Source organism: Mesocricetus auratus, unplaced genomic scaffold (assembly GCF_017639785.1).
Source record: "Mesocricetus auratus isolate SY011 unplaced genomic scaffold, BCM_Maur_2.0 Super-Scaffold_100004, whole genome shotgun sequence".
Taxonomy (NCBI): Eukaryota; Metazoa; Chordata; class Mammalia; order Rodentia; family Cricetidae; genus Mesocricetus; species Mesocricetus auratus.
In genome coordinates this window covers 41,533,764-41,560,507 of record NW_024429189.1, presented here as the reverse complement: position 1 = coordinate 41,560,507, position 26,744 = coordinate 41,533,764, and the positions used below count along the sequence as shown (strand labels likewise).

Here is a 26,744-nt window from a genome sequence, read left to right as displayed (position 1 = left end):
AGTTTGGTGTAGAGTAAGCACAAGGCAGATATGAGAGGGACTTTGGCTAAGCTGGTAGGAAGGGAACTGATGAACAGTGGGGTAAGAGGAAATCTGTAACTGTTGGAACTTGGTTAAATTGGAATTTTATTTTGATGATCAAGTGAATGGCTTTAGTAAACTGTTAGTTGGATATCAGAATCTGCTATTCAGGCTGGACTAGAAATAAAATGTTGAATGTCTTTAATAAACATAGATGTGATGAGATGAAACAATTCAGGTTTAGATGGAAAATCTGTCTTAATTTCAGTACAAAGATGTTTGAAGGTGTATATAGGTGTTTTGTGTGCATTTTTCCTGTGCACCAGGTATGTGTCTGGTGCCTGTAGAGACCAAGAGAGGGTTTCCGGTCCCCTGGAACTGGGCTTACAGTTAGTTGCAAGGCATCATGTGGGTTTCAGGAATTGACCCTGGGTCTTCAGCAAGAGTACCCAGTACTAACTGCTGAACCATCTCTCCAGCCCTGAAGCTTTTTCTTTTTTTAATGAAATTCAAACCAGTAGCTCAAACAAGCAGTTTTAGAAATCAAGGATCCTAACACAGCACAGCCTAAATACTAACCAAATGCATACTAAGGAAGTAGTGATGACACTTACAGACCTAGGAGCTTTTCTTAGGAAGATAGGTCACTGAAGCAGAAGATGGTGGTTGAAACACAAAGATGACAGAAAGAAGGCCTAATGGAACAAAGATGTTAGAGTAGACATGTAGGATGAAATGTAGGATAGGGTTACGGTTGGGTATATAGTAAGATAGTCATATTGTGTCTGGAGAGGGATATGGCTAGAGGTCTCCTCTTACAGATAAGTTGACTAGAAGCAATATGACAAAAAATGTGTTTTATAATAGTTGGGTAGGAGGGCAGATGTCACAAGTTGAAGAGGGAAGTGTGAAATGGTCACTTGAAAAACGTAGAAATTAGAATGTGAAATGAATAGTTTTAGTCCTGGCTGCTCTCTTAAATAATAGTGTTTATCCATTTGTCTGTAGCTGCTGAGGTGCAGATTCAGCATGAATTAGTCTCTGTTCCCTAGTAGAAACGTTCTCCTGTACTTTTGGTTCTAAACTATGCTTCCTCTGCTCTTACTTTGTTAGTCTGGCTCTTAGAGTTTGCTGTGCAGTTGGTAAGGTAAGCAAATCTTTATTCTATACCTCTAACCTTTCCTCTTTCCAGTACACCCTAATTTACATACTCTTTTTTTCCCCCTATTCTCCCCCGCCACCACCCCCTTTTTTTTTTTCTCTCACTATGTAGCTCTTACTGTCCTGGAACTCAACTATAGACTAGGCTGGTCTTGAACTCAACAGAGATCCTCCTGCTTTTGCCTTCTGAGTGCATTTCAAATTTTAAATAGGCAATACTCATAAAGCACAAGTTTACAAGCCATAAAACAGTAATTTAAAGATACCTTTCTGTAGTTTTTTTGAAAAGGTTTTCATTATCCTTTTGTTGCTGGATATTTAGATGAGGTCATAATCTCAGCAATAAACCTTGTGTTCTCTCATGTAGAATCTAGCCAGTGTTGTACATATATGTAAACAAGTGTACCTGTGGGTATAGGTACACATAAAAAAAAAAAAGAGAAGCAAAATGCAGGAGGATATGAATTCTGTTGTGAATTTTTTTTGATCTTGGGTGGTGATGGATAAATAGATAAAATCTATTCAATACTCAAAGTGTAAAATTTAATGTGGCGTTTCACAGCTTCCTTTTCTAATACCAATTCTATTGTATATAAAGTTATTGGGTCATGTACACTTTGGGTACAGTTAAGTTTTGGTGTGTAATGTTTTTATTTGTATTTTCTAAATAATAAAGCTAAAAAATAGTAAATTTCAACAATAAAAAGATTGAAAAATTTAAAAAGTGTCTTCTTTATAAAGCAAAATCATTTCCTTCCTACTGTTTGACCTTACTGTAGCCAATCCATAGATTCCCTAAGCGGAAGGGTACCTATTCAGACATTACCAGGCCTGTATGTTCTCCTGACATTTTTGGACATCTATACCTTTTTTCTAAATTAAACATTTTTATGCTGTGTCTCTTGCTATACCTAGCTATAGCTGTTCCATTCCCTTTCTGTTTGCTTGCTTGTTTCATGAGATAGGGTTTCTCTGTGTAACAGTCCTGGCTGTCCTGGAATTCACTCTGTACATCAGACTGGCCTTGAACTTAGATTCACTGGCCTATGAGTAAGTACAGGGATTAAAGGCCACAATCACCTGGCCAGTCTTTTTCTTTTTTAAAGATATTTTTATCTGTAGGAGTATTTTACTTTCATGTATTGTGTGTGGGCACCATGTGCATGCTTGTGCCTACAGAGGTGAAAAGAGGGCCCTGTATCCCCTGGAAGTGGAGTGACGGGTGGTTGTGAGCCACCATCTGGGTGCTGGAAGCTGAACCTTGGTCCTCTAAGAAAAGCAGAATGAGCTCAGCTACTGAGCCGTTTCTTCAGCCTCATCTTTTCACATTCATGAGTAGAAATTTTGGGCTACTAAAAAGTTGTTAAAAGATGACACTAATTGTTGGTAGAGATTTGTAATGCCTGGGTTAGTGAATCCTTTTCCTAGTAATATCTTGGGCAGTGTATGGCTATTAACTTGGCTTAAAAGTGGGAAAAGGATTCATGATCTCTGAATTATGCCCTCTCTAGACTCTCTTACTGGTTTGTTTCCTGTATAATGAAGAAAATAGTTGGTAAGTTTTGGGTAGAGTTAGACATTCATAATCAATAGTATTTCTTGCATCTGAGCAAGAAAACTTTTTTTTTTTTTTTTTGGTTTTTCAAGACAGGGTTTCTCTGTAGCTTTGGAGGCTGTCCTGGAACTAGCTCTTGTAGACCAGGCTGGCCTCGAACTCACAGAGATCCACCTGCCCCTGCCTCCCGAGTGCTGGGATTAAAGGCGTGCACCACCAACGCCCGGCTAAGAAAACTCATTCTTATAAGTACTTTTGATTCTTACATTTTGGTTATCTTATTTGAATAAACAGAGAAAAGACTAAAAAACATTAGAGGGGGATACATAGGTTTGTTTCTATTTTTTTGGTTTTTCAAGACAAGGTTTCCCTGACTGTTCTGGAATTCTCTGTGTAACAGCCCTGGCTGTCCTGGAATTCACTCTATAGACCAGGGTGACCTTGAACTCAAAGATTGCTTGCTTCTGCCTCAATTGCTGGGATTAAAGGTATGAGGGATCGTAGGACCATGCCCGGCTAGAAATGTATTAGTTTTTTTGGAGTGGCATATTGCCTTGCCAGTGAACTTGTGGTGCAGGCCACACCCTTTGGGACTGATTTCAGGTGCAGGCGTGACCCATTATAAAGTAGAGGAGGGTCTGGTTCATGCTCTCTTGGGTTGTGGAGAGCATCGGAAGGGCAGACTGCATCTTCTGGAGCAGGAAGACTGAAGCAGTTATTTACTCTTATCTATGTAAGTGCTTCCCTAATAAATACCTAATTATCATTTATCTTGGATCTGGTGGACTCATTTAAGCCCACCTTCAGTTTTTAATTTAGGATTGCAACATTTTGAAGAGTGACATAAGTAAATGAGTGCCAGAAAACAGTTGAATAAATTGAAACAAGAAACTAGTACTAAAGAAGGTAGAAGGCTATTTTAGTTACACAGGATAAAGTGGTGAAATGAAGTAAGAATATTAGGTATTGAAGCAGTGTGTTTAGAGGATGGATAGATCCATTCATTATTTAAGGACAATCTTAATTTGGATGTGACAAGTAATCTGATGGCTTGAAATGACTATGATAAAGAAGTGTAGAGACTGAACTCAGAATGTAAACCAAACTAAGAAGTTACAGGTACTTGAAGTTAGAAGAGAAGATAATTGACAAAGGAAGGGTGGGGGATGTCAGTGTTGGTTAGATTGGTTAAGGTTGCTTACTGCTTTTGTAGAGTCAGTTCTCAGTTCCCACGTCATGTGACGTACAATTGCCTGGAACTCCAGTTGCTGTGGATCCAACACCCTCTGGGCTCTGTGTATACCTGCATACATATAGTGCACATAAACTCAACAACACACATGTACACAGACGTTTAAGAAAGTTTCTGTTTTGAGACATTGTCTCTCTGTGTAGTCCTGTCTGTCCTTGAACTCAATATGTAGACCAGGCGGGTCTGAAATGCATAGAGTTCCACCTACCTCTGTTTCTCAAATTCAGGGGTTAAAGGCACATGCTACCATGCCTGACTTGTTTAGGAAAGTTTTGGGGTTAGATTGGGGATCTTAAATTTTATGACCAGTAGTAAAACATACAGGTAAATATGTACATTTTCTGTAACTTCTGATGCTCTGTCAGGATGTTTCACTGGGTAACATTTTGTTGAGTAGTGAAATTCTCTTTCCTTGATACCTGGCTTTGGGAAGTTTAATTTGGAATAGGTGGATAATTTTGGTTTGGGTTGCTTTGGTAAAACACCATGTCCAAGGCTTTATTTAGGCTTACTTCCAGAGTAATATGGGCCCATCACAGTGAGGGAAGGATGATAGATAGGGTAGGAAGGCATGACCATTGCAACAGCCAAGAGTTTAACTAGAAAGGAGAAGACTGGGAATTGTGACAGTCTTTGAAACCTCAAAATCCGCCCTCAGTGACTTCCAGCAAGACTGCACCTCTTAAGTCTCCAAACAGGATCACCAAACTGCGGACCAAGCACTCAAATGCCCAAGATCCACTGTTGAGTTTTGACTTTTATCTTTTTTTTTCCTCAGAAAAGCAACTGCGTGATTGCTTTACTTTATCTTAGACTAGTAAGTTAGAGTACTCAAAAGTCTGGAAAGATGGATGACATAGCAGTGAAGAGTGTTTACTGCTTTCCCAGAGGACCTGGGTGCAGTTCCTAGCACCCACATGGCAGCTTACAACTGTCTGTAGTTCTAGTCCCAGTGACTCTAGGAATACCGTCTTCTGGCTTATGCAGGTACCAGGCACACACACACATGCACGCATGCAAGCAAAACACTCATATACATAAAGCTTTTAGGTTTAGAAGGAAAAATTAATGGCTGTTTGAAGCGAACACACATCTGAACCAGTACATTTTCCCTATATATGTTTGTCTCTCCTTATGATGCTTTTTATTGCTTATCACTTGCAAGTTTTTAATTGCGAATATTTCTTGTAATTCAGCCATTACCATGGATCTTCGAATATCCCAAAATGCTTTTGCGAATGCTGGACTGTAAATGGAACAGAGTAAGCATTTACTCCGAGGAAAGGGGGAGTTAGTTCAGCTTCACCTGTGAGACCACAGCGTCAGCTTTTTAACCTTGAAAATCTGATACTGATCTTTATATTTGGGTGAGTGAGTAGACAATTGATTTTTAGTGTTAAATGTCAGGAAATTAAGAAGAGCCTTTGTAAAAATTGGTGAAAGTTGTCTTTAGTGTGTTAATGTTACCCCATCCTCTTAACTTTATTGCCCTTTAAGACAGGGTTTTGCTGTGTAGCTCAGGCTGGCCTTTAATTTCTGGCTTTCTTCCTTCTCAAGTGCTGTGTTCTGCTGTGTGCCATGATGCTTTGCTATTCTTCTGTTTCCTTTATCCCACTTTTGAGGGATGAGTGTAACTTTCCATCTCATTTCTAGAGTCTTGGTAAGAGAAGTTCTAAAGAAAAATTAAATAGTGTTTGAGCAGTGTCGATACTTTTTTCCTTATTGCTTTTCCAAATCTTCAAGAACTTTGTTAAAGGAGAAATATGTTACTTGGTAAAGAATTTTGCTTGTCTCAAAATTATTGTTATTTAGTTGATTGTAGAACCTATTTAATATAGTGTAGATTGTAATCTCACCTTTTACTGTTTCCCTTTCCTCTTGTCATTCTCTCTTCTCTTTTTCTTCTTAACCCTTTCTGTACCTATCTCTCCCTCCCTCCTTTCTCTTTCATCTTGGGGTTAAATCTTATAAGTAAACTTTGCCACTGAAATGCAAGTGTATGTGCTGAGGGAAAAGAAGGAAAGGTTGGGATAAATTCATTGAAAACATAGTTTTAAAAAACAGTCTAGCTAAAGGTGGCACACCTTTAATCCCAACACTTGGGAGGCAGGTGGATCTCTTGAGTTCCAGGCTAACCTGGTCTATAAGAGTTCCAGGATAGTCAGGACTACACAGAGAAACTGTCTCAAAACCAAACCAAAGTCTAGTTGTCAATACTGTTGTCTGCTTTGAATACCTTTCCCACAGCATACTCAAATTGGGTATAATTGTGCAACATGCTTTTGTTATTGAAGTATGCCAGTGTCTGTAAGAAAAGTTTGAAGTATAGCATCAGCTGTCATAATGGGCATGAATAAAAAATACACCTTTATTTTAAGCTACTGTAATTTTAAGGATTATACAATCTCTGTTGCTTTAAGTGCTTGACATAATGTCTAGACGGATTGAGGTATGGAAATGTAAAATGCAAATTGAAATTAGAAGATTTAGTATTAAAGTAGAATATACAAATCTCAGTTTTATTTTTGCTTTTAGATAGTCTCATGTAGCCTATGATAGCTTTGACCTCGATAGGTAATGGTACCTTGGAGTCCTGGTCCTCTTGTTTCTACCCTGCAAGCCCTGGGCTTACAGGCATGGGCCATTTTACCTGGCTCAAATTAGTAATTTTTGTATTGCTCATGTGTTAGTGAAACAGTATTAATTAAAATTTACTGCTTTTTACCTGGAAATTATATAGGTGACTTTCATTATGTGTCTCTTGGATCATACTTAGTTAATAATCTGTTTTAATTAAAAATTGACAGAAGGAATGTATGTTCTTAACAGAACTGTAGCATTGGCTCAATAAGGCAGTGCAAACTACTGTTAAGAGAATGGTAATGTGCAAAGGGGAAATATTTGATAAAAATCTTAGCTACAAAAACATGGACAGCAAGGACTTGTATTTGTTTTGGAGGATGACTTTGGAAAGCAAACAGTATTTTAGCTGCCATTATCAACTCCAGCAAACTCTTAGGAGAAAGAGATAAACTGGAAAAGATTCTCAGTCCTTTGGGGGCTCTCACTCACTCCCCTTGTTAAAACTTAGGAAAAGATTAAAGTGACTCTGGTTTGCTAGAGGGATTAGTGCCTTTCAGTTCTGTTAGGAGGAAGGAGAAACTAAAGGTGGTGACTGATGGCCAAGTTTGGGGAAGCTCAAGTACCCACAGTTAAGAGAGAACAATGAAACCTGGTAGACCTAAGTCAAAGCAAAGTTTTGGGGAAAGGTGTGGTTTAGACACTGGCATTCGCAACTCTCAAGTAGATGAGACCTGATTAACTTTTTCAGTTGTATGGCCAAAGAAACAGACATGAACAAAAGTTTGAAAAGGTTTAAAACCCTTCAAGGTTTGAACCAGCCTGGTTCCTCTCAGGGGACATACTGATGTTGATTTTATTTATATCAAATGAGGATTACAGATAAAGAAATCTTACAGAAGAGGCTGGAGAAGCAGTGGAGTGGGGAATTTCTCCTAAGAGTTAGAGGAGCCCCCCCTCCCCAAGCTCTTGCACTGTTAATTGGGGGTTTACAAATTAATTAAGATCTAGGGTTTATTTTGGCTCCCTCCCCCCCTTTTGTTTTTTGTTTTTTTTTTGAGTAAAAGTGTTTTCATGAATGTATTTTTAACGCCCCATCCCATGTGTCTAAGTAGGTAGATAACTTGTTTAGTGAGTAGGTGTCTGTAAAGAGGCTGCTGTATATGGGCTTACTAGGTTATTTCCATGCCACCTACTGAACCTCATCATTGAGTGTGATAACTCATAATTATAGTATATTTTGTTTTCCTTCTGTATTGGGGGTAAGGTGTGTTTTTATATGGGAAGAAATAAATTGAATTGAGTTTGGCCATCAGAGGACTTAGGAGACAAAATTCTTCAGATTGAATACCTAACCATATTCATTCAGATCATTAGGTTCTAAAAATCGAATAGTGTGAGTTAATGATAGGTGTTTCAAATAAATCGTTTGTTTCTTGGATACCAGTTACAAATTATTGCGACTGTTTTTCTTCTTTTTTTTTTAAGTCCAGAGAGAACATCTTAACTTTAGAGTAGCTTCAAAAACTTACTTTTTAAAATCTGGAGAAAAGGGGGCAACTAGTTAGTATAGCTCATGGGAAGAGAGGGTAGACCGTCAGGAAATCATGTGTCTTCAATAATTTTTAATATTGATGTATATCTTTCACTATTATTCTAGACTTTTGACATTGATTTTTTTAATCTATGAGATTCCTAAAACAAGCCCTCTGTAATTGGGAGAAATTCCAAGACTTTTGCTTCAGTTGTAGTTTAAAAACATTAAAATTATCACCTGAACTTTTTAATTTTAATCCTTTATTTTGTGTTCAGGTACGTGCAAGTGCCCTTGCACCGTAGTGTGTGGATGGAGTCAGAACAGCTTTTGAGAGCTGAGTGTCCTCTTAACCATGAGGGTCCTAGAGATTGAACTCAGGTTGTAAGGTTTGGAAGCAAGCGCCTTTACCTATTGAGCCATCACTTCAGCCCTTACTAATTTGTTTTTAAGTGTATGTTTAAGTATGTTCATATGATCAACATAGATCCTAAACTTTCTGATACTACAAAGCCACAGTTCTATATGTATTCAGTACCTATTGTTTTGTTCTGTGTACCACGTTTGTTCATTTTAACTGTAACTTAATGTCAGTTAGGCAACACCTTTATGATGTCATCTAGAAAAAATATTGAGGGTAGTTGGAGGCATGTGGTGAGGTAATGTTGTTTACCATGGTGCATAGTAAGCATTAAAAATAACTATCATTGTCTAAAAGATTAAAATACTGTTCCTTAGCAGGTTAAAAAATAATGAAGCTAGTATTTTGTTCATACTGTAGTAATAGCAAGTCTTTTCCTCATTTTTGTGGTAAGGCAACAAAGTGGGATCTTTTGTAATTTTAGAAAGCCTGTTTTTTTAAGGGTTTATTCCTTGTTTCTGTGTATTTAAGTAGGTTGTATTGTTTAAATTTAATAGGAAGAATAACTGCTCCAGAATAATCTTTTAAATGGGTAGAAAAACTTTGGTAATCTGAAAAATTTCGGTTAAAAAAAAAACCAACAATACAACAAAGCTGGGAGGTGGTGGCGCATGCCTTTAATCCCAGAACTCAGGAGACAGGCAGGTGGATCTCTCTGAGTTCGAGGCCAGCCTGGTCTACAAAGCTACACAGAGAAGCCCTGTCTCGAAAAATCAAAAAATAAAAAATAAAAAAGTTTTTTAAGTTAGGACAAAGGAAGCAGGTAGAGAAGAGTAGTGATCCAAATCTAAGGAATGAGGATTTGGATGAAGATGGCTTAAAGATTGAGATAATGCAACATATATATCTTTTGTAATATTTGGAAGTATAAAAATAAATTTTAGTTTTGAAGTAAGTCTCTTCTTTAGAGCCAGGAATGGTGGCTCATACCTTTAAACCAGCACTTGGGAAGCTTAGACAGGAGGGTTCCACAAGTTCAAGGCCAGCCTGAACTACATGGTGAGTTTTAGGTTAGCCTGGGTTACTGAGTGAGATCCTGTATTAGAAATAAAACACAAAATAAACAAGTCTATCCTATATCCTGTATTGTTTTGATGAGACTCAGGGAAGTTAAGTTTCTAGAAGCCCATGTCTATAAAACTATCCCCTTAAAAGGAAAATTAGGGAAAAGTTTTTTGATAGCTCTGAAATATGTCCGTAAGAATCTGTTTAGGAAAACCTAAGTAAACAGTATGAGGTTTTGTGGGACATACCCTGTAATTCTGTTTGTGGTTTTTAAAACAGGTTGGAATGATTAAAGAGAAGATGTAAATAAAACTTTAAAATTAAATGAAGTATTTTCATTACTGCTTTAAAAAAGAAAGAGTTGGATAAAAACCATACACTACCAACACTATCACAATTTATATTTATACAATGTTAACTAAGTGTTGAAGATTAGTTTTATCTTTGTAATCATACTAAAGATATTGTATGCCTCTCTGTGTATGTGCCTTCTGTATGGCTCACTATTTAAGTTCCTATTTCCCCTTTTGAAATGTCAGCTCTTATGTGTGTAGGAAGTTTTTCAAACATATATTTCTCCTGCCATTTATAAGCTTGATTTAATAAAAATAACTGCAGCCAAAAACAAAATAAAAAACAACTGAAATCATAGGACAGACACAGTACTAGGCCAGAGGGGAAACTTAAACATTTTGATAAAGATAATAGATATAGCCGGGCGTTGGTGGTGCACGCCTTTAACCCTAGCACTTGGGAGGCAGAGGCAGGCGGATCTCTGTGAGTTCGAGGCCAGCCTGGTCTACAAGAGCTAGTGCCAGGACAGCCTCCAAAGCCACAGAGAAACCCTGTCTTGAAAAATCAAAAAAAAAAAAAAAAGATAGTAGATATAGTTAAAACAGTGCTATTACTTTGTAAAGTTCTTAAATATGTTGTGCAAAAACCCTCAAATTTCGATTCTGTCATGTATTTTTTAAATCTAACTTTCTTAAAATACTAAGTCATTTAAGTAAGCTCATTTGCCTTTTATATTGCTACTATGTATTTTACAGGTGTACTAACTACTTTATGTAAAAACTAGTTTGGTATTTCAGATAGTCTTACATGTTAAATCTACTTGTGGATTAGCCAAGGGAATGTCCTGACCGTTTCTTTAAAAAGTTTTTTTAAAATTACTTATGTGTGTCTGTTTATGTGCCCAAAGAGGTGAAAGAGAGAGAGAGGTTAGCTTCTTGAAGCTGGCTCTCTGGGCAGTTGTGAGCTACCTGATGTGGGTGCTGGGAATTGAACTGTCCTCTTCAAGAAAAAAATAATGTGCTCTTAATCACTGAGCCATTTCTTCATCTTGACATATTTTCTCTCTCTCTCTCTTTTTTCCTCAAGACAGGGTATCTCTGTGAAACAGTTTTGCCAAGATAGCTAGTGCTTATTACATCTTTACATTTAAGGGACATTTTATTTAAATTCATTCATTCATTCATCCGTGATTTTCTAAGACAGGTTTTTCTGTGTAGTCCTGGCTCTTTTGGAACTCTGTAGACCAGGATGACCTTGAACTCAGGTATCTGCCTACCTCTGCCAAGTGCTGGGATTAAAGGCATGCACCACCACCACCACCCAGCCATTCTATGTGTCTCTTAATATCAACTGTATATGCTAATGATATTCAAACTTAGGTTGATAAGCCAGTATTGTACCTTAACTCTAGAACCATCAGGTGTTTGATCATTGTCTTCATTTGGATGTTAAGTAGGCATCTCAAAACTGTTTTCACCCCTGTCTTATAACTTGATACCTATAATTAATGGCAATCTAGTTACTAAGGGCAACCTTCAGGATTATTAACCTGTTTCTGTTCTCAGACCTATTAGCCTGTTGTCAAACCTATTCCCAGCTATCTTTGGCTTCGTATTCAAAATACTTGTTGACTGAGTCATTCTGTAACCTCCTTATCAACTCCTAATCAACACCAATTTCAGATGCCTTCTCTCCCTCTCACTCTCCCCTTTCCTATCCCCTCACTCCCCCTTCCTCTGTGTAACAGTCCTGACTGGTCTGGAGCTCTCTTTGTAGACCAGGCTGGCCTCCAACTCACAGAAATCTGCCTGCCTCTGCCTCCCAAGTGCTGGGATTAAAAGTGTGTGCCACCACCACCCCACTTACTTATTAAATATTCTGCATGGTTGATTATATTTCTGAAATATCTTACTTCTTTTGACTTGTGTCTTCCTTCACTTGCTTTGCTTGTTTGGCAGTGGTGGACATTGAGCCCAGAGCCTTGACTATCCTAGGCAAACCACCACTGTCCTCTCATTGTGGTGATCAGATTGGCTTGAAACTCACTATATCGCCCAGGCAAGCTTTGATCTTGGATCATTCTGCAACAGCCTCCTTAGTGCTAGAATTACAGGTGTGCACTTTTTAAAGACTCACTGTATAGTTCTGTCTGCTCAAGAACTCACTCTGTAGGCCAGGCTGGTCTTGAACTCACAGAGATCTGACTGTTTTTGCTTCATAGTGCTGGAATTAAAGGTCTGTGTCACCACATTTGATAATTGGCTGTAGTAATTTATAATAGTTTCCTAATATAGTTAGTGTCCCTATGTTTACCCCTGTCTTCTAGAGGACATTATACAGCATCCAGGGTAATCCTGGGTTTATTTTAATAAAATCCAATTCAGATACTACTACTCCTTTCAGTACTTCCCTCAAAATAACGTAAAGTTGTTCTAATAGCCTGTGTAGTAATGTTATGTCATCATATATAGTTCTCTTTCCTTGCCTATCTCAATTTTTACCTTTTTGATCCCACATTCTTCTCCACATTGATTATTATACTCTTGCCATACAGGCTGCCTTTTCTTTGAACGCATCAGACATAACTCCAGCTTGTTTTTCTTTCTGCTTTGATCACACCTGTTATATTACTTAACCTCCTCCAGGTCAGATGTCACAACATTGGCAGAAACTGTCTCTGTCCACTATGTTAGAAAAAAAAGTAATTATTCCCTTCTCTTCACTTCCTATTTCTCCTTAGCCTGTTTCTTCTTCCATATAGTTAATTGCTGCCTGCTTGCTTACTTATCCTCTCCTAATTAAAAGGTAAATCTGATAAAGACATTCATTTAACTCTTGGTAACAATTTTCTCCTTAGAACCTAGAAGAGTAACTCAGCACATTGCAGGTGTTTATGTATTTGTTGCACAAATAAAATTATATTCCAAACTTTAAATTCTGAATTTAATTTTTAGAAGATACCTAAGTTTCTGGAGTTTCAACTTGTTTTAAGTGGGGGAAAGAACTGGAAACTGAAGATGCAACCATAATAAGCGAAATTGAAGTATATTTTTTGGGGAATATATAAATCATATGCATTAATTTTATATATTTTAGAAGATAAACACATGAAACACAGATCAAGACATTGACTCTTCAGTAACACAGAAATTTTCTATATCTAGTTATTATCCACATCAGAAGTGTCCCATTTTAGTGGCACTTTTATGTTTGGTGACTCCACACTGAGAAATCATTATAACAGTGCACACATCTTGCATAAGGTTTCCTTTTTGGTGATGTACATTCTGAGATTTTAGATTAATACATAATCATATTAGCCCTTTATAATGATAGAGTTTTTTGTTTTTTGTTTGGTTTTACGAGACAGGGTTTCTCTGTATTGTTTTGGAGGCTGTCGGACCAGCCCGGCCTCAAACTCACAGAGATCCGCCTGCCTCTGCCTCCCGAGTGCTGGGATTAATGGTGTGCACCACCACTGCCTTTAATAGATAGAGTATTTTTATTCTGAAAATTCTATCCTGATTTTTGGAAAGTAATCCAGGAGAAAATAGAAAATTAGTGTATTACATTGACTCAGTAAAGAGATGTAATTATATTTCTATTAGGGAAACAAGATGTTGGCAGGTTAAGTATAATCTGATTTGGAGAAAGATGAGAGAGAGAGCATAGTATATGCTGGCAAGACTTTGCTGAAGTTGATAGTTTGAGTAATTAGGTTATTAATGCCAGGGGATATAAGGAGAAGGTTTGTTTTTGATGGACCAAGATATGTTCAGTTTGGAATTGACTACATTGTGTATGTCTGTATAGTAAGAAAACGAAATTGGTAGTTCTTTTTTCTGACATATTCCTTTCAGCGTATTTTGAAGGTTCAGGAAGAGAATTAGCAATAGAGAGTAGGAATGTCCTAAAATTGGTTGTCAACTGGGGGCTGAATTACTCTTTCATAGGGGTTACATATCAGATAGATATCCTGTATATTAGATAATTATGATTCATAACAGTAGCAAATTTACAATTATGAAGTAGCAGTGAGATAATAGTAATTTTATGGTTAGGAGTCAGTCACCACAACATGAACAGTTTTAAAGGATCACAGTATTAGGTTTAGAACCACTGTTCTATAATATCTCCATTCCCTCAGCCAGGTTGTTTTCCATTCTTTACCATACTTATTGGTTGCCTGCCTGCCTGCCTGCCTGCCTGCCTGCCTGCCTGCCTGCCTGCCTGCCTGCCTGCCTGCCTGCCTGCCTGCCTGCCTCCCTCCCTCCCTCCCTCCCTCCCTCCCTCCCTCCCTCCCTCCCTCCCTCCCTCCCTCCCTCCCTCCCTCCCTCCTTTCTCCTCCCCTCCCCCTCCTCCCAAACTGCACCCAGGTCTTCTGTAAGAGTTGTGTGTGTCCTCAACCACTGAGCCATCTCTCCAGCCCTTTGTTTTGTTTCAACAGTCTTGTTCTGTAGACCAGGTTAGTTTCAGATTTAGATCTGAACTACATATGTGTACAACAATATGTGCCCAGTTACATGTGTTATTAGTAGTGCTTTTTTGCTCACTATTTTATTTTTAGTTATGTGCATGTGTTGGTGGTTGGAGTTGGCCCAGTGGTTACCATCTTTTGCAGAGGATCCAAGTTAGATTCTCTGTACCCATGTCAGGTAACTTATAGCTGCCTGTAGCTCCACAGGGTTCTTGTGTCTTTGACATCCACGGACACCTGCATTCACATGTGCATACACAGGCACTACATAATTAAAAATAAATCTTAAAAAAATCACGTGTGCATTTGTGTGGGAATATGTGCATGTGAGTTCAGGTACCCTTGGAGGCCAGAAGAGGTTGTTAGTTCCTCTGCAATTGGGATTCTTGGCAGTTGAATCCACCATGTAGGTGCTGGGGAGCACCAAACCTGGTCCCTCTGGAAAAGCACCACAGTCCATTAGCCAGTGAGCTGGTTCTCCAGCCTCTTCAGTCATTCTTACATCCACTCTACTGTTCAGCCCTGAATTCCTCCTCTTCTTTTTCCCTTAGATTTTAAAAAAATGTGTTTAAGTTTGCATTACTGTAAAATTATATACATTTTGTTTTATGTTTCCTCATGTTGGGGACCAAATTTTGGGTACTCTACCACCAAGTTGCATTCAAGAACTACATACTTTATTTTCAAGATCATTTTTGTCCAAAGTATTAATTAACAATTAGTAAAGATTTAAAATAGGATTTTTAGTTTGTATATATGTTTTTCAGGAATTCAGGTTTTGCTTGTTTGTTTGTTTTGTTTCCATAAAGGAGTCTATGTAGATGATACTTTTATCATCATTTTCTGGGTTGAGAAAACCTTAGTAGCCATAGGATCACTTAGAAAATGATGCATTATTGATATGTAGAGATCTTTGTCTTGGCCAAGAAAATAACATGACTTTATGCTGTATTCACTTTTTATCACTTTACTCATTTTGCTTCCCAGTCTCGTTTATAATAAACTGGAAGCTGGTTCATACTTGTATACGTCCTTGTATAAAGTAGTCATTATAAGTACTTAAGTAATTGTGGACTTTAAAACTTGATTTTGCGTATTACTGTACAAATGAATGCAGGTAATGCTGTCTGTCTATGTAATTTTCACTCCGTGTGTGTGTGTGTGTGTGTGTGTGAGAGAGAGAGAGAGAGAGAGAGAGAGAGAGAGAGAGAGAGAGAGAGAGAGAGAGGGAGGGAGGGAGGGAGGGAGGGAGGGAGGGAGGATGGAGACCAGCAATTGTCCTTGGGTGTATGTCTCAATTGTCAGCCTTACATTTGGAGATCTCTTTCTGAACTGGGAGCTAGCTGATTTGGCTAGGCTAGCCAGCCAGTAGGCTATAGGAATCCACTTGCACTCGTATGTCCTCCCTGGTGTGCCATGCTGTTCCACTCCCCGCCCCTGTGACATATATGTACCGTAGTACTCAATTTTTATGTGGGTATATTCTCATGCGCTTGAGACAGGACACTATACTGACTGAGGTATATCCCTGGCCCTGTGAATACATTTCTTTACATTCATATGGCACCTATAAATAAAATGGCTATACGTTGTAAGATGTTAAAGACCTATGTTCCAGGCTAAATTGGTTATTAAATTTATTGAATGATTGGACCTGCTGTTGCAGACCTCAAATTTTAGCTGTATGCTGAGGCAGGAAGTTGCAAGTTCAGGACAAACCTGGGAAAATTAACTATGATTATTTCAAAGAAATTATAAGGAAGAAAGGGGAGAGGGCTATGAGGCCATAGGTTTGGTGCTGCAGTACCTCAGTTGACTAACCAACAAATTTGAAGTTTCACATTTCTTATTGGAGCCTTAAAAAAAGTAAGCTCTGTTGCTTGCCTTATTCCCTTTTTGCTAAGTCTGTTAAAAATGAAGTAGATTGTTTTGAAGGGAAAAAGCCACAAAGGAAAGTGAATATGCTTTATAAACAGTTGATTTTTTTCCCCTTAATACTTTAACTTAAAAAAGTTTGAAACTAATGTTTGTTTTTAAATCAGTAGGCTGCATCTCATATGTTATGTGTGCTGCCCCCTTTTATCTCTAGATATTAGAATCAAGGAAGAAGAACCTGACCCTGAAGAGTGGCAGCTCAGTGGTGATTCTACACTGAATACCAATGACCTAACACACTTAAGAGTACAAGTGGTAGATGAAGAAGGGGACCAACAACATCAAGAAGGAAAAAGACTTCGGAGGGTAGCTTGCACCTGTCCCAACTGCAAAGAAGGTGGTGGGAGGTATGCATACATCAACCATGTGTTGTTGCTTTAGGGAGTGCCAATATCATCCTAGTTTTTAAAACATTGCATGCCATATCACTTTATTATGGTAAATTATTCATCACATGATCATTTTGGGTGTATGACTGACTGTATGAGTGGCAGAAGTTAGACAAGATATATACAAGTTTTCGTATCTAAATGCCTTTTAAACTAAAATTGCTTAGTCTTCAAAAGAATATAACATACAATTTTATGGGTCCCAGTTTATTAGCCTGTTTGCAAACTAGTAATAAGTTTGGCCTAAATACAGAGAAAAAAAATGTAGTTGAGATTGCTGCATAAAAGTAAGAAGTTAAGAATAGTTGATAAGTATAAATATATTTTCAACAGGAATGAGAGTGATGGGAGCTTATTTTTTTGAAAGTAGCATGGTAGTATTTCACCTTATTCTTATTTTTAAAGATAAACTAAGACAAAAATAATCTTATAGGAATGAATTCAAATGGTTGGTAATTACTTTAAGTGTAGATAGAGTAAACTTATTAAGAGAGACTTATATAAAAAAAAAAAAGGCCCCAACAAAATCTATCCTGATGTTACTGTAAGAAACATCTCAAATGATTGGTACAGTATTATTGAAACTGGGATGGAAGACCAAATGTTAGCAAAAAGAAAACTTGGATAACAATGTTGGTATCAAGCAAGATGTAATTAAGTTGGAAAATACTAGATGGGCAGGATTATATTTCATAATGACATTCAGTAGTCACAGAATCTTATTTGCCCAGCTTTGAAATATGTAAAACAAAGACAGAATGATAAAAAATCTACAGTCATTATTGTGAAAGGCTACAATACCTTTCTCCTATTACTTTAAGTATGCAAAATATGCTGAATGAGTATAACTGTGTATATAAATGCACATGGTTATAAGCTTGATTATCTTTCAGCTCTCTGGTTGTTCCTATAAATTGATTTCTACTTTGATCAGTTCATTTGCAACAATAATGGCTAGGACAGAGATGTCTTTCAGTGAGACTTGAAAACTGCACAAGGGGGAGGGGCCTGATAGCTGCTAACTTTCGAAAATTTACTATGTTCTTATAAGTGGCACATACGTGTCAAACATAGTTGAATTGCTTAAATGCACACATGCACTCAGTGAGATAGAATTGCCGGCACTCAACGAGAGAGTTTGAGACTAGCCTGTACCAACTGGCTTTCGAACCAGTTTATATACTCGAGAGTGCTAACCCTTCATTGTATTGCCAACTGAATGGGTCTGCTTTTGAACCTGACCTTTAGATATTTATAATAAATGTGGAATTCTGGATAGGCAGTAATTTTTCTGAAATATACTCTTCTTTTAGAGGCACTTTCAAGATAAGTTACTCATCAAGTCTATATGGGGGTCAGTGCTTACTTAGCCTTCACTTACTCTTGAAAGTTAAAAACCATTTTAAATTAATTTGCTAAACATGTCCCAAAAATTGAGAGGAAGTAGAATATTTCAGAACAACACAAGCCCCACAAATCATATCCTACCTCAAGATCTAACCACTATAATATTTTTGTGCAATACCACATGTTTTAGAGTAGAAACATCTTATTCTTGCTGTTTACGTCTCTTGTTTTGTAAGTTTTTGTGACCGTATTTCCAAGTTCTCACTGTGTCCTCTTTTGATCGATGTATATTATTGTATGTGGATATATAACTTAACTTTCTCCTTTGTTTGGGATTTGTCATAATCCTCACACTTAACGTCCTTGTACATCTGTCTGATTGTCTCATTAGTGTTTGTTGACAGAAATAGAATTGCTGGGTCAATGGAATTGTCTGCTAAAAAGCTGTATTGCTTTTCTACCTACACCAGCACTGTCTCAGGATGTTTGTGTTCCCATGTCCTGATCAACTCTTACTTTTTACTTCTTTTTAAAAACCCTTTCAAGTTTGATGGGCATGAAATAGTTCATTTATTTTAGTTTGTTTTGCTGCTTGGTAAGGTTGAACATATTCAGTAGTTAATTTTATAAAAGTCATTTTGTGAATTGTCTGTCTTGTGGAACTGTTAATTTATGTGAACTTTCACATGTACAAGTATATTTTCTCAGTTCTTTCTACATTGCTCTTACTGTCAGTGGTCCATCTGCACAATGCATTTTATTAGTAAAGGAATTCACTTACAACTAACAAACATAAAGTTAAGTCTTTTAGATACTAAAAGTTTTACCTGTACCAGAAATTATAGCAAGTAGTTTTCTCATAGAATTTTTTTACTTAATTGTTTTAGTAGCTTACTTATTCTAAGCAATACAAATCAAGATTCTTGGAATAGTAGTTTATTAAACTTGATTTGAACAGAATTCAACATGGTTTGATGCAGTAGGCTTACTTGTATAAATAGCTAATTATTAGAAGCATTAATATAAATAGTAAGTCTAAGAATATTCTGCAACTTAATTTATTTTTAAGCGTTGAATATTGACTTTTTTCTTAACCATTTTCTAAATACATAAACTGGGCAAGATAGCAATTTAAAAAACTAATTTCATTTACCTTTAGAAAACTTTTGTTTGCTTTTTTTTGAGCAAGCTATAAAAGAAAATATTTCAGGGGCTGGAGTGATAGATATCTCAGTAGTTAAGAGCATTGGCTGTTCTTCCAGAGGGTCCAGGTTCGGTTCCCAACACCGATATGGCAGCTTACCCATGCTTGTAGTGTACAGACGTACATACTAGAAAAGCATTCGCACATACAAAACAATAGACTTGAATTAAAAAAAAATTAAAACAGTTAGCCAGTCTTTATATAGCAGAACCAGTCTTTAGACACTAGTTGAAGAAATAGTTATGATAATGCAAAGTCATCTAAAGGCATTATTGTTACATGGGTTTTGCATGAATTAAGCATCAATCCATTTATTTTACAAAGTTTGTTTTGTCAGCATTTCAGCTTGTGTTTCTGCCACCATAAGCAAAAGAGGCTGTAGTTATTTAACTTTCCTTAACTTGTCCAGAATTTGAATTTATTCTGTGTTGCTATCTTGTCCTTGAATTATTAGGTACAAGTTTAGGCACTCATGAGCAGAAATTGAAAATTGCTAGTTACATGGGGTAATATAATGGACATTAGTATATTCAAGATGGAAACACCAAGAGTCTTTTCCTTCATAGGATAGGCCGTGAATACATCTGGTCTATCTAGATCTTACCCTGGGTTAGATTTCCTTAAGCACTAACTTGGATATCAGCAAGCTAAGCATTTACCTTAAAATATAATACAGGTGATGCAACTTGATTTTTTTCCTAGATGCATATTCCATTTTTAATGACTACTTTTCATTTGCCTTATAATTCAACAGAAAAAAAAGTCTTTCCCTACCATTTTTCTCAGTCTTCTGAGAGCCTGTTTGTTACTGTTCATTTGTTAGTCTTGTATTTTGTTGGTGCTCACAGGCTAAAATTTTGCTAAGGTTGTCAGATTATACTTTTGAGTTTATAAAATCACATTAGTTCACCAAAGTGGTACCCTTAACAAAGGAGTATGAAGTCATGAGTGAACTGAGTTGGGTTTCCTGTGAAATTGCTATGGTGAACGCAATATTAATACCAATAAAGACATTGTTCTTTCTCTTAGATCTATTTAAGAATAAAGCAAATTTTAAAAAGCTAAATTAAATGGAAACAAGACATGGGCATTGAAAATAAGTCAGGAAAAACCTGTTTTTCTCAACTCAGCTCTTTAAAGAGGCTTAGAAATTGGGGGTGGACTGGAGCAGAAACTAGAATGTGTTAGATTATGACATCCTTGCCCTTGAGACAACAGCATGATTCCTCCTTGTCTTTACTTATGCTATTCCTCTGCCTGGAATGCCTTCCCTCCTTTCTATCTAAATCCTACCCACCTCCTCCACGAAGCCTTCTCTAACTACTGGAGCCCACATTGATGTCTCCCTGTTCAGAACACCTATGGCATCTAACAGCCAGCACTGCACCGTTTAGCACTGTTTGTCCTATGGCAATTTCACATGCTACTGAGTGTGAGTACATTAAAATATAAATGTGGGGGAAATTTGAAAGACGATAGGTATATTGTATACAGGAGGATTTAGTAGTTGTGAAAGGTTTACAGGCTACACTTAGATTGAGATTGAGGGAGGAGGGGAGTTGGGGAGGGGTTAAGGTGCCTTTTTTTTTTAAATCTTAGAGAAACATTGTGAAGTTTATACAGTGTGGTTTTGATAATTATGTCCAAGAAATCATGCTTTAAAAAAATTCAGTAACAATCCTATTTTGTTCTCAAGAAATGTTTTTGTTGTGCTTAATGTTATTGAAATACTGTTTCTGGATTCAAAAAGGTTTCTTCTTGCTTAGACTAAAATGCCTCCATTCACCCATCTGAGAACATCTCCCAAACTGTCCTTTGTATCAAATACTCAAGTACAATGTAAAATTTTGCACTGTGGAGAAAATGGTATTTTGTTGTATCTCTTATGAATAATTTTGGGTGTCTGCATGGTTTATGGGGGGAGGGTTTTAACAGTAAAGATTTTGATTTGTATTTGTTGTGTGAGATACCAGGAGAGTTAAGAAAATAGCTTTAGCTAGATTTTTTAAAAAACATGGATCGGAAGTCAAGTGTATGCAGGGTGTAACCATTCGAGTACTTAAATGTTCTTAAATCATGTTAAATCCTGCCTAAGCTGTCTATCTGCCTTTTAACTGTACCTATGATGAGTTTCTGTATTATTCTTTGGGTAATAAATTATAAAAATTATCTGACATCATGACTTTGAATAAAACTAGTTTCCTGTATTGTTAATTGAATTGATTCTGTGCATAGTATTTGCAAACGATTCTGATGGGATAGTTAATAGCTTTATTGTGTATTCTTTGTGTATGAAGTGTTCTTTTAGTTATATCATTATTGAACATAGCTATATTCAGACAACAATTCTTGAATGAAATTAGTACATTAAATCTGTATATTTAAAACATATTTTCACTTAAATAGACTTAAATGGTTTTGATTTGTGATCGTTCTCTTGGTGGTAATACCTTCTTTTTGAAACTCAAGAAACTGATATAAATGGTTTTGAATGCTTTGATATAAATATATATTATTCTCTGTGTGTTTTTTAGAGGTACCAATCTTGGAAAGAAGAAGCAACACATTTGTCATATACCAGGATGTGGTAAAGTCTATGGGAAAACCTCACATTTGAGAGCGCATCTACGTTGGCATTCTGGAGAACGCCCTTTTATTTGTAACTGGATGTTCTGTGGCAAAAGATTTACACGAAGTGATGAATTACAGAGGCACAGAAGAACACATACAGGTTACTAATATTTTTATGTTTTCTCCTCCTCTCTTCCTCCCTCCCTCTCTTTGTTAGGAATTGAACACATGTGTATACTCGAAACACATTGAGCTGCATCCCTATTCAATAGTTGCTTTTAAAAGACAAGATGAATTGTAGACTATCAAACATACTAGACATTTTTTCAGCATACCTTGATCAGATCTTTAAAGTGGATTAATTAGATCAAAAATCCACCTTCAGTAATACCAGCTTAAGTTCAAAAAACAAGCTAGTGTAAGTTTTCTTGATAGTTTTTATTTTATGTTAGCTTTCACTGACATTTGAATGTCTTAAAACACATTGACTCTTGATTCTGTTCACATGTTTTAAATTAGTGCTGTCTCATTATACTAGCAAATAATAAAATCTTTTCTGGTAAATTCTGATACTTCATCTTTTCTGTTTGGGTACTGAGGTGAGGGAAGGGTATTTCATTGAGGTATTCGTTATCAGTTATTCTTTTTTACGTAATGTATGGTGATTGTGAGATGGGTATAGGACAGATTCACACTGAAGTCTAACATAGTATAATGTAATTTTCTTGTGTTAAAATTAAATGATCAAAGTGTTCTATGTGCAATGGTGAAGAATTGAAAGTTGACACTATAAGGAAGTATCTAGAAAGAAGCATGGTCAAATGAATATGAATTTTGAAGTCTGATACATTACCTACTTGTAGTTTTCTATTTGGTTAAGCAGATAAGTTGTCTCTGCTTAGTTTGGCTTTGAATGTCATAGAAGATGACATTGGCATATGAGGCAGTATATGCACATTAAAAGCTCTGTTTGTTTTAGTTTTGCTTGTTAGAAGATGAGATTAACCTCTTTGAGCTTAGCAGAGTGACAGGACTTCTATTATAATTTGTTGAATATGCTCAGGAGAGAAAGTTCTAGACAATAGTATCATTGAGCAATTAGAGTGTAGATCCTAAAATGGCCCCCAACAGAATTTTTCCCCAGTGGAATTTCCTCAGTAGGTTGTGAAAAAGAATAATGTATCTGGAGGGGGAAAAAAATCTGATCATATATGTGTGGATTATTTGATCACCCAAATGGGCATAGATTAAAGAGGGACCTTGAACTTGTAAGACAGTTTAGCTTTGACATCGAGTTGGGCAGTCTTGGGACACACCTTTAATCTCAGCATTCGGGAGGCAGAGGCAGGCAGATCTCTTGAGTTCAAGACCAGCTTGAAATTCATAGTGACTTCCAGAACAGTCAGGGCTACACAGAAAAACCATGTTGGGGAGGGGGGAATGGAAGAATGCCAAATATTTGGGTAGAATTATTTCCATAAGGGAAATCTTGGAGAGGCAGCTTATGAGACTAGTATAGTTCTGCTAACCCTTCTGTTTCAGGAGAGACTGACATTAATCTGTAAATGTGAAATTTTAAAACTAAGCAATTTAATTTTTCTTTACAGGTGAGAAGAAGTTTGTTTGTCCAGAATGTTCAAAACGTTTTATGAGAAGTGACCACCTTGCCAAACATATTAAAACACATCAGAATAAAAAAGTTATTCACTCTAGCAGTACAGTGCTGGCATCTGTAGAAGCTGGGAGAGATGATACCTTGATTACTGCAGGAGGAACAACGCTTATCCTTGCAAATATTCAACAGGGGTCTGTTTCAGGGATAGGAACTGTCAATACTTCTGCCACCAGCAATCAAGACATCCTTACCAACACTGAAATACCTTTACAGCTTGTCACAGTTTCTGGAAATGAGACAATGGAGTAAATATTACACAAATACTTATTCATTGTGGTTATTTTTATACAGTAGTGAGAAGAATATTGTTCCTAAGTTCTTAGATATCTTTTTATTGATGTGCAAAAATTTTTGGATTGACAGTAACTTGGTTATACATGACACTGAAATGCCTTACTTTGTATGATATTCCATAGTATATTAAAAATGGTAAAATTGCATGGGTTTTGTAGGTACTTTTGGAATCTAGAAGAAATGAAATTTTACCAAGTTATATAAAGAGAAAATTGAATTTAACAATGCGAATGGTAGTCTAACCAAATGCATCAATCCTGTGTGGTTTAGTGTAAAAATGAGAAACTGTTGGTATTTATCTATTGTAAGATAAAAAAAAGTTGGTGGGTGAAAGAAATCATGTTATGATAAATTTTTGTAATTTTCTTGATGACTGGAATTTTTATTATGCATAACTGACAAATCAAGTTTCGAAGCAAATGTTACATAGTGTAGGCTTTACTTAGCTTATCAATTTGTCATTTTGAAGCTAATTATTTTAATTAGGTTAACTGTACAATATTTTAAGCATTACTCTTGTAAGATTTTGAAAACTACATTTTAACATGGAACTTTAGGGATAGTCACCTTTTAAATCCTGTTGAAAAGCCATGTTTAAGATTTAATTTGCCAAAATAATGTCTTGTTAATATTCTTTCAATAATGAAGCTGGGCAATATAACCGATGTTTTTAAAAAGTTAAAAATGTGTAGGTTGAGGCATTTGGATGGTAAGAAAATGTTCTAGTGAATTACCCCTTTTCCTGAAGTTTGGAGGACCAAAAAAATAATAATATGGTGTATTGCATCTTAGCAGTGATTTTTTTTTTCTTTTTCTTTTTTTTTTTAAATCCAATCTTGTTTCCAAAAAACCATGTCTGCCAGGGCCTTAAAAGCCATTGTGTAAATTACCAATAAAGTATAACATATGCAAACATAACAAAATCACTTCCACAGTGACGATACTCCAACCATATGGATATTAGTCATAGAAACTAGAGGCTTTATGATATTTTTTAATTTTTTTGTCTAGATAGTCAGTCTGCACTTAAATATCAACAACCATTTTCCTTTTTTGCTTCTTCCCTTAAAATTTATATGTATCCAATACATTTAATTGAGAAATGTATGTTTTTTATTATGCTGTATTTTCTTTTATTTTTTAATTATTGTTTATATTTTCAATTAAAAATGTACAAAATAAAATTACATTGCTGGTCTTGTAAGAGCTCTACAATTTTCCTAAATGTACCTATAACTGCAGCAGTTCACCTATTTCAAGAAGTTGGATTCTGTTCATTTGTTATCTTTAAGACCACCTCAGATTTAAAGGCTACCTTATTGTACGTTTAAAGTGTATTATAACAGTGTGGTAGTTAATAAAACACTATTTTTTTTTCTTTTGAGTTTGTTGTAGTCCAATGGATTTAAAATACTGCAGTGGTATGGATAAGAAAGTCTGGCCTTTTTTTTTTTTTTTCCTTAGTGTTTTAAGATTCTTGATTTCAGATACTGGGATTGTAAACAAATATATTTACTTAAAAAGAGGTGTATAGAGGTGCTGGCAATTTAATTTTTCACTTAAAATGAATTTATTAAATATAACTTGAAAAAAGCCTACCTTCTTAGCTCACATTGATTTCTATCAATTTTATCAACACCAGTTTGCAAACTATTACCCTTTTCAAAGCACTGCAAAGTATTTTGATTTATTAGAGTTCTGAATTTTACGTAACTATTCCTGGAAATGGTAACAGACAAGCTGTGGTAGTCATGGCAGGCAGGAGCCATTCAAAAGGTTTTGAATGTGTGTGAACCTCAGACAGTTGCCGAGGAAGGGTGGTAGGAATGGAAGGAGACAGTGGAATGTTTCTTTGTGTGTACAGTGTCAGTGAAGTTTCCATCCCATTATCCCAGCCCAACTTGACACTGTTGCTTGTAATTTCTAGTGCGTAAGTCAACTCTAGGCACACACAGTAATCAAGGGCAGTTTTTCTAAGTGACACTTAAATTTAGGATGTGAAATTTTGAAAATCAGAATTTGAAAAAAAATTTAGAATAATTTTCTATTAATATTGTCAGTAGAGGTTGCTTGAACCAAACATCTACTGAGTCAGAAGGTAGGATGTGTATGTGTGGAGGGCGGGGATATGGAGGTTAACCTCATAGCTCCCCAATTAGGTTAGGCTGAGCAGGCACCTAACCTTAAGGGGGCAGGGTTTCTACCTCCGGGTGTAGGGAACCACTATACCTGGGGACTCAGACTTGAGTCTTCATGCTTATATGGTAAACACTTTGCTGATTGAATTATCCCCAGCACCAAGATGGTTTTAAGTAATTGGAGATTGACAGTGAATTTCCAACACTTAGATCCAGGAATTCCCAAGCATTTTGTAGAGATTAAATGCACCAAAGAAAGGTTATTAATGGCTTTAAAAGGTGTTTGTGAACTTTAGTATTTTACCTAACAGGAGAAAATATTTGTCCTACACTTACAGGATTGTAAATTTCTGTTTTTGAATGTTGGATGTTTTGGAAACAGTATTTGAGAAGTTGCTCTGAGCCAAGTTCTGTGGTTATAAAATCTGTGTTAGGAGTATTTTTCACTGTACACCCTTTAATATTTTTGCCCAGTTTTTTTTTATTCACTAGAGTTAGTGCACATTGTATTTATGTGCAAGTAATTAGCCATTATACATCTATGGAGCTAGAAAAGGAGGTGTACATATTGCAAAGTCAGTTGCCTTATAATTTTGTCCTTCGAAATAGTGAAAATGCTTTAATATATTTAAAACTACATGTTAGAGTTGGGCAATGGCAGCACAGGACTTTAATCCCAGCACTAGGTAGCAGAGGCAGGCGGATCTCTCAGAGTTTGAGGCCATCCTGGTCTACAAAGCTACACAGAGAAACCCTGTCTTAAAAGATCAAAACCAAAGCAAAACCCCTACATGTTATGTAATCTGGATGCATTTTATAGAAAAAAATTCTTGGGGCCAGTGACTCAGTACATAAAGGTGCTTGCTACAAAGTTGTCCCCTGACTTCCACA

At 36.4% G+C, this 26,744-nt stretch overlaps 1 protein-coding gene across 2 annotated transcripts in view; it reads left to right on the top strand.

The window, feature by feature from the left end:
* Sp3 (Sp3 transcription factor) overlaps nt 1-25,099 on the top strand; it is a 40,451-nt gene extending 15,352 nt beyond the window's left edge. For both annotated transcript variants that reach the window (XM_040745587.1, XM_040745585.1), the window contains 3 exons: nt 16,390-16,582; nt 21,710-21,906; nt 23,354-25,099. In XM_040745587.1, coding sequence (XP_040601521.1) covers nt 16,390-16,582; nt 21,710-21,906; nt 23,354-23,670 — 707 coding nt within the window. In that variant the 3' untranslated portion in view covers nt 23,671-25,099. The remainder of the gene's footprint in view (nt 1-16,389; nt 16,583-21,709; nt 21,907-23,353) is intronic.
* Nucleotides 25,100-26,744: the final 1,645 nt, after the last annotated feature.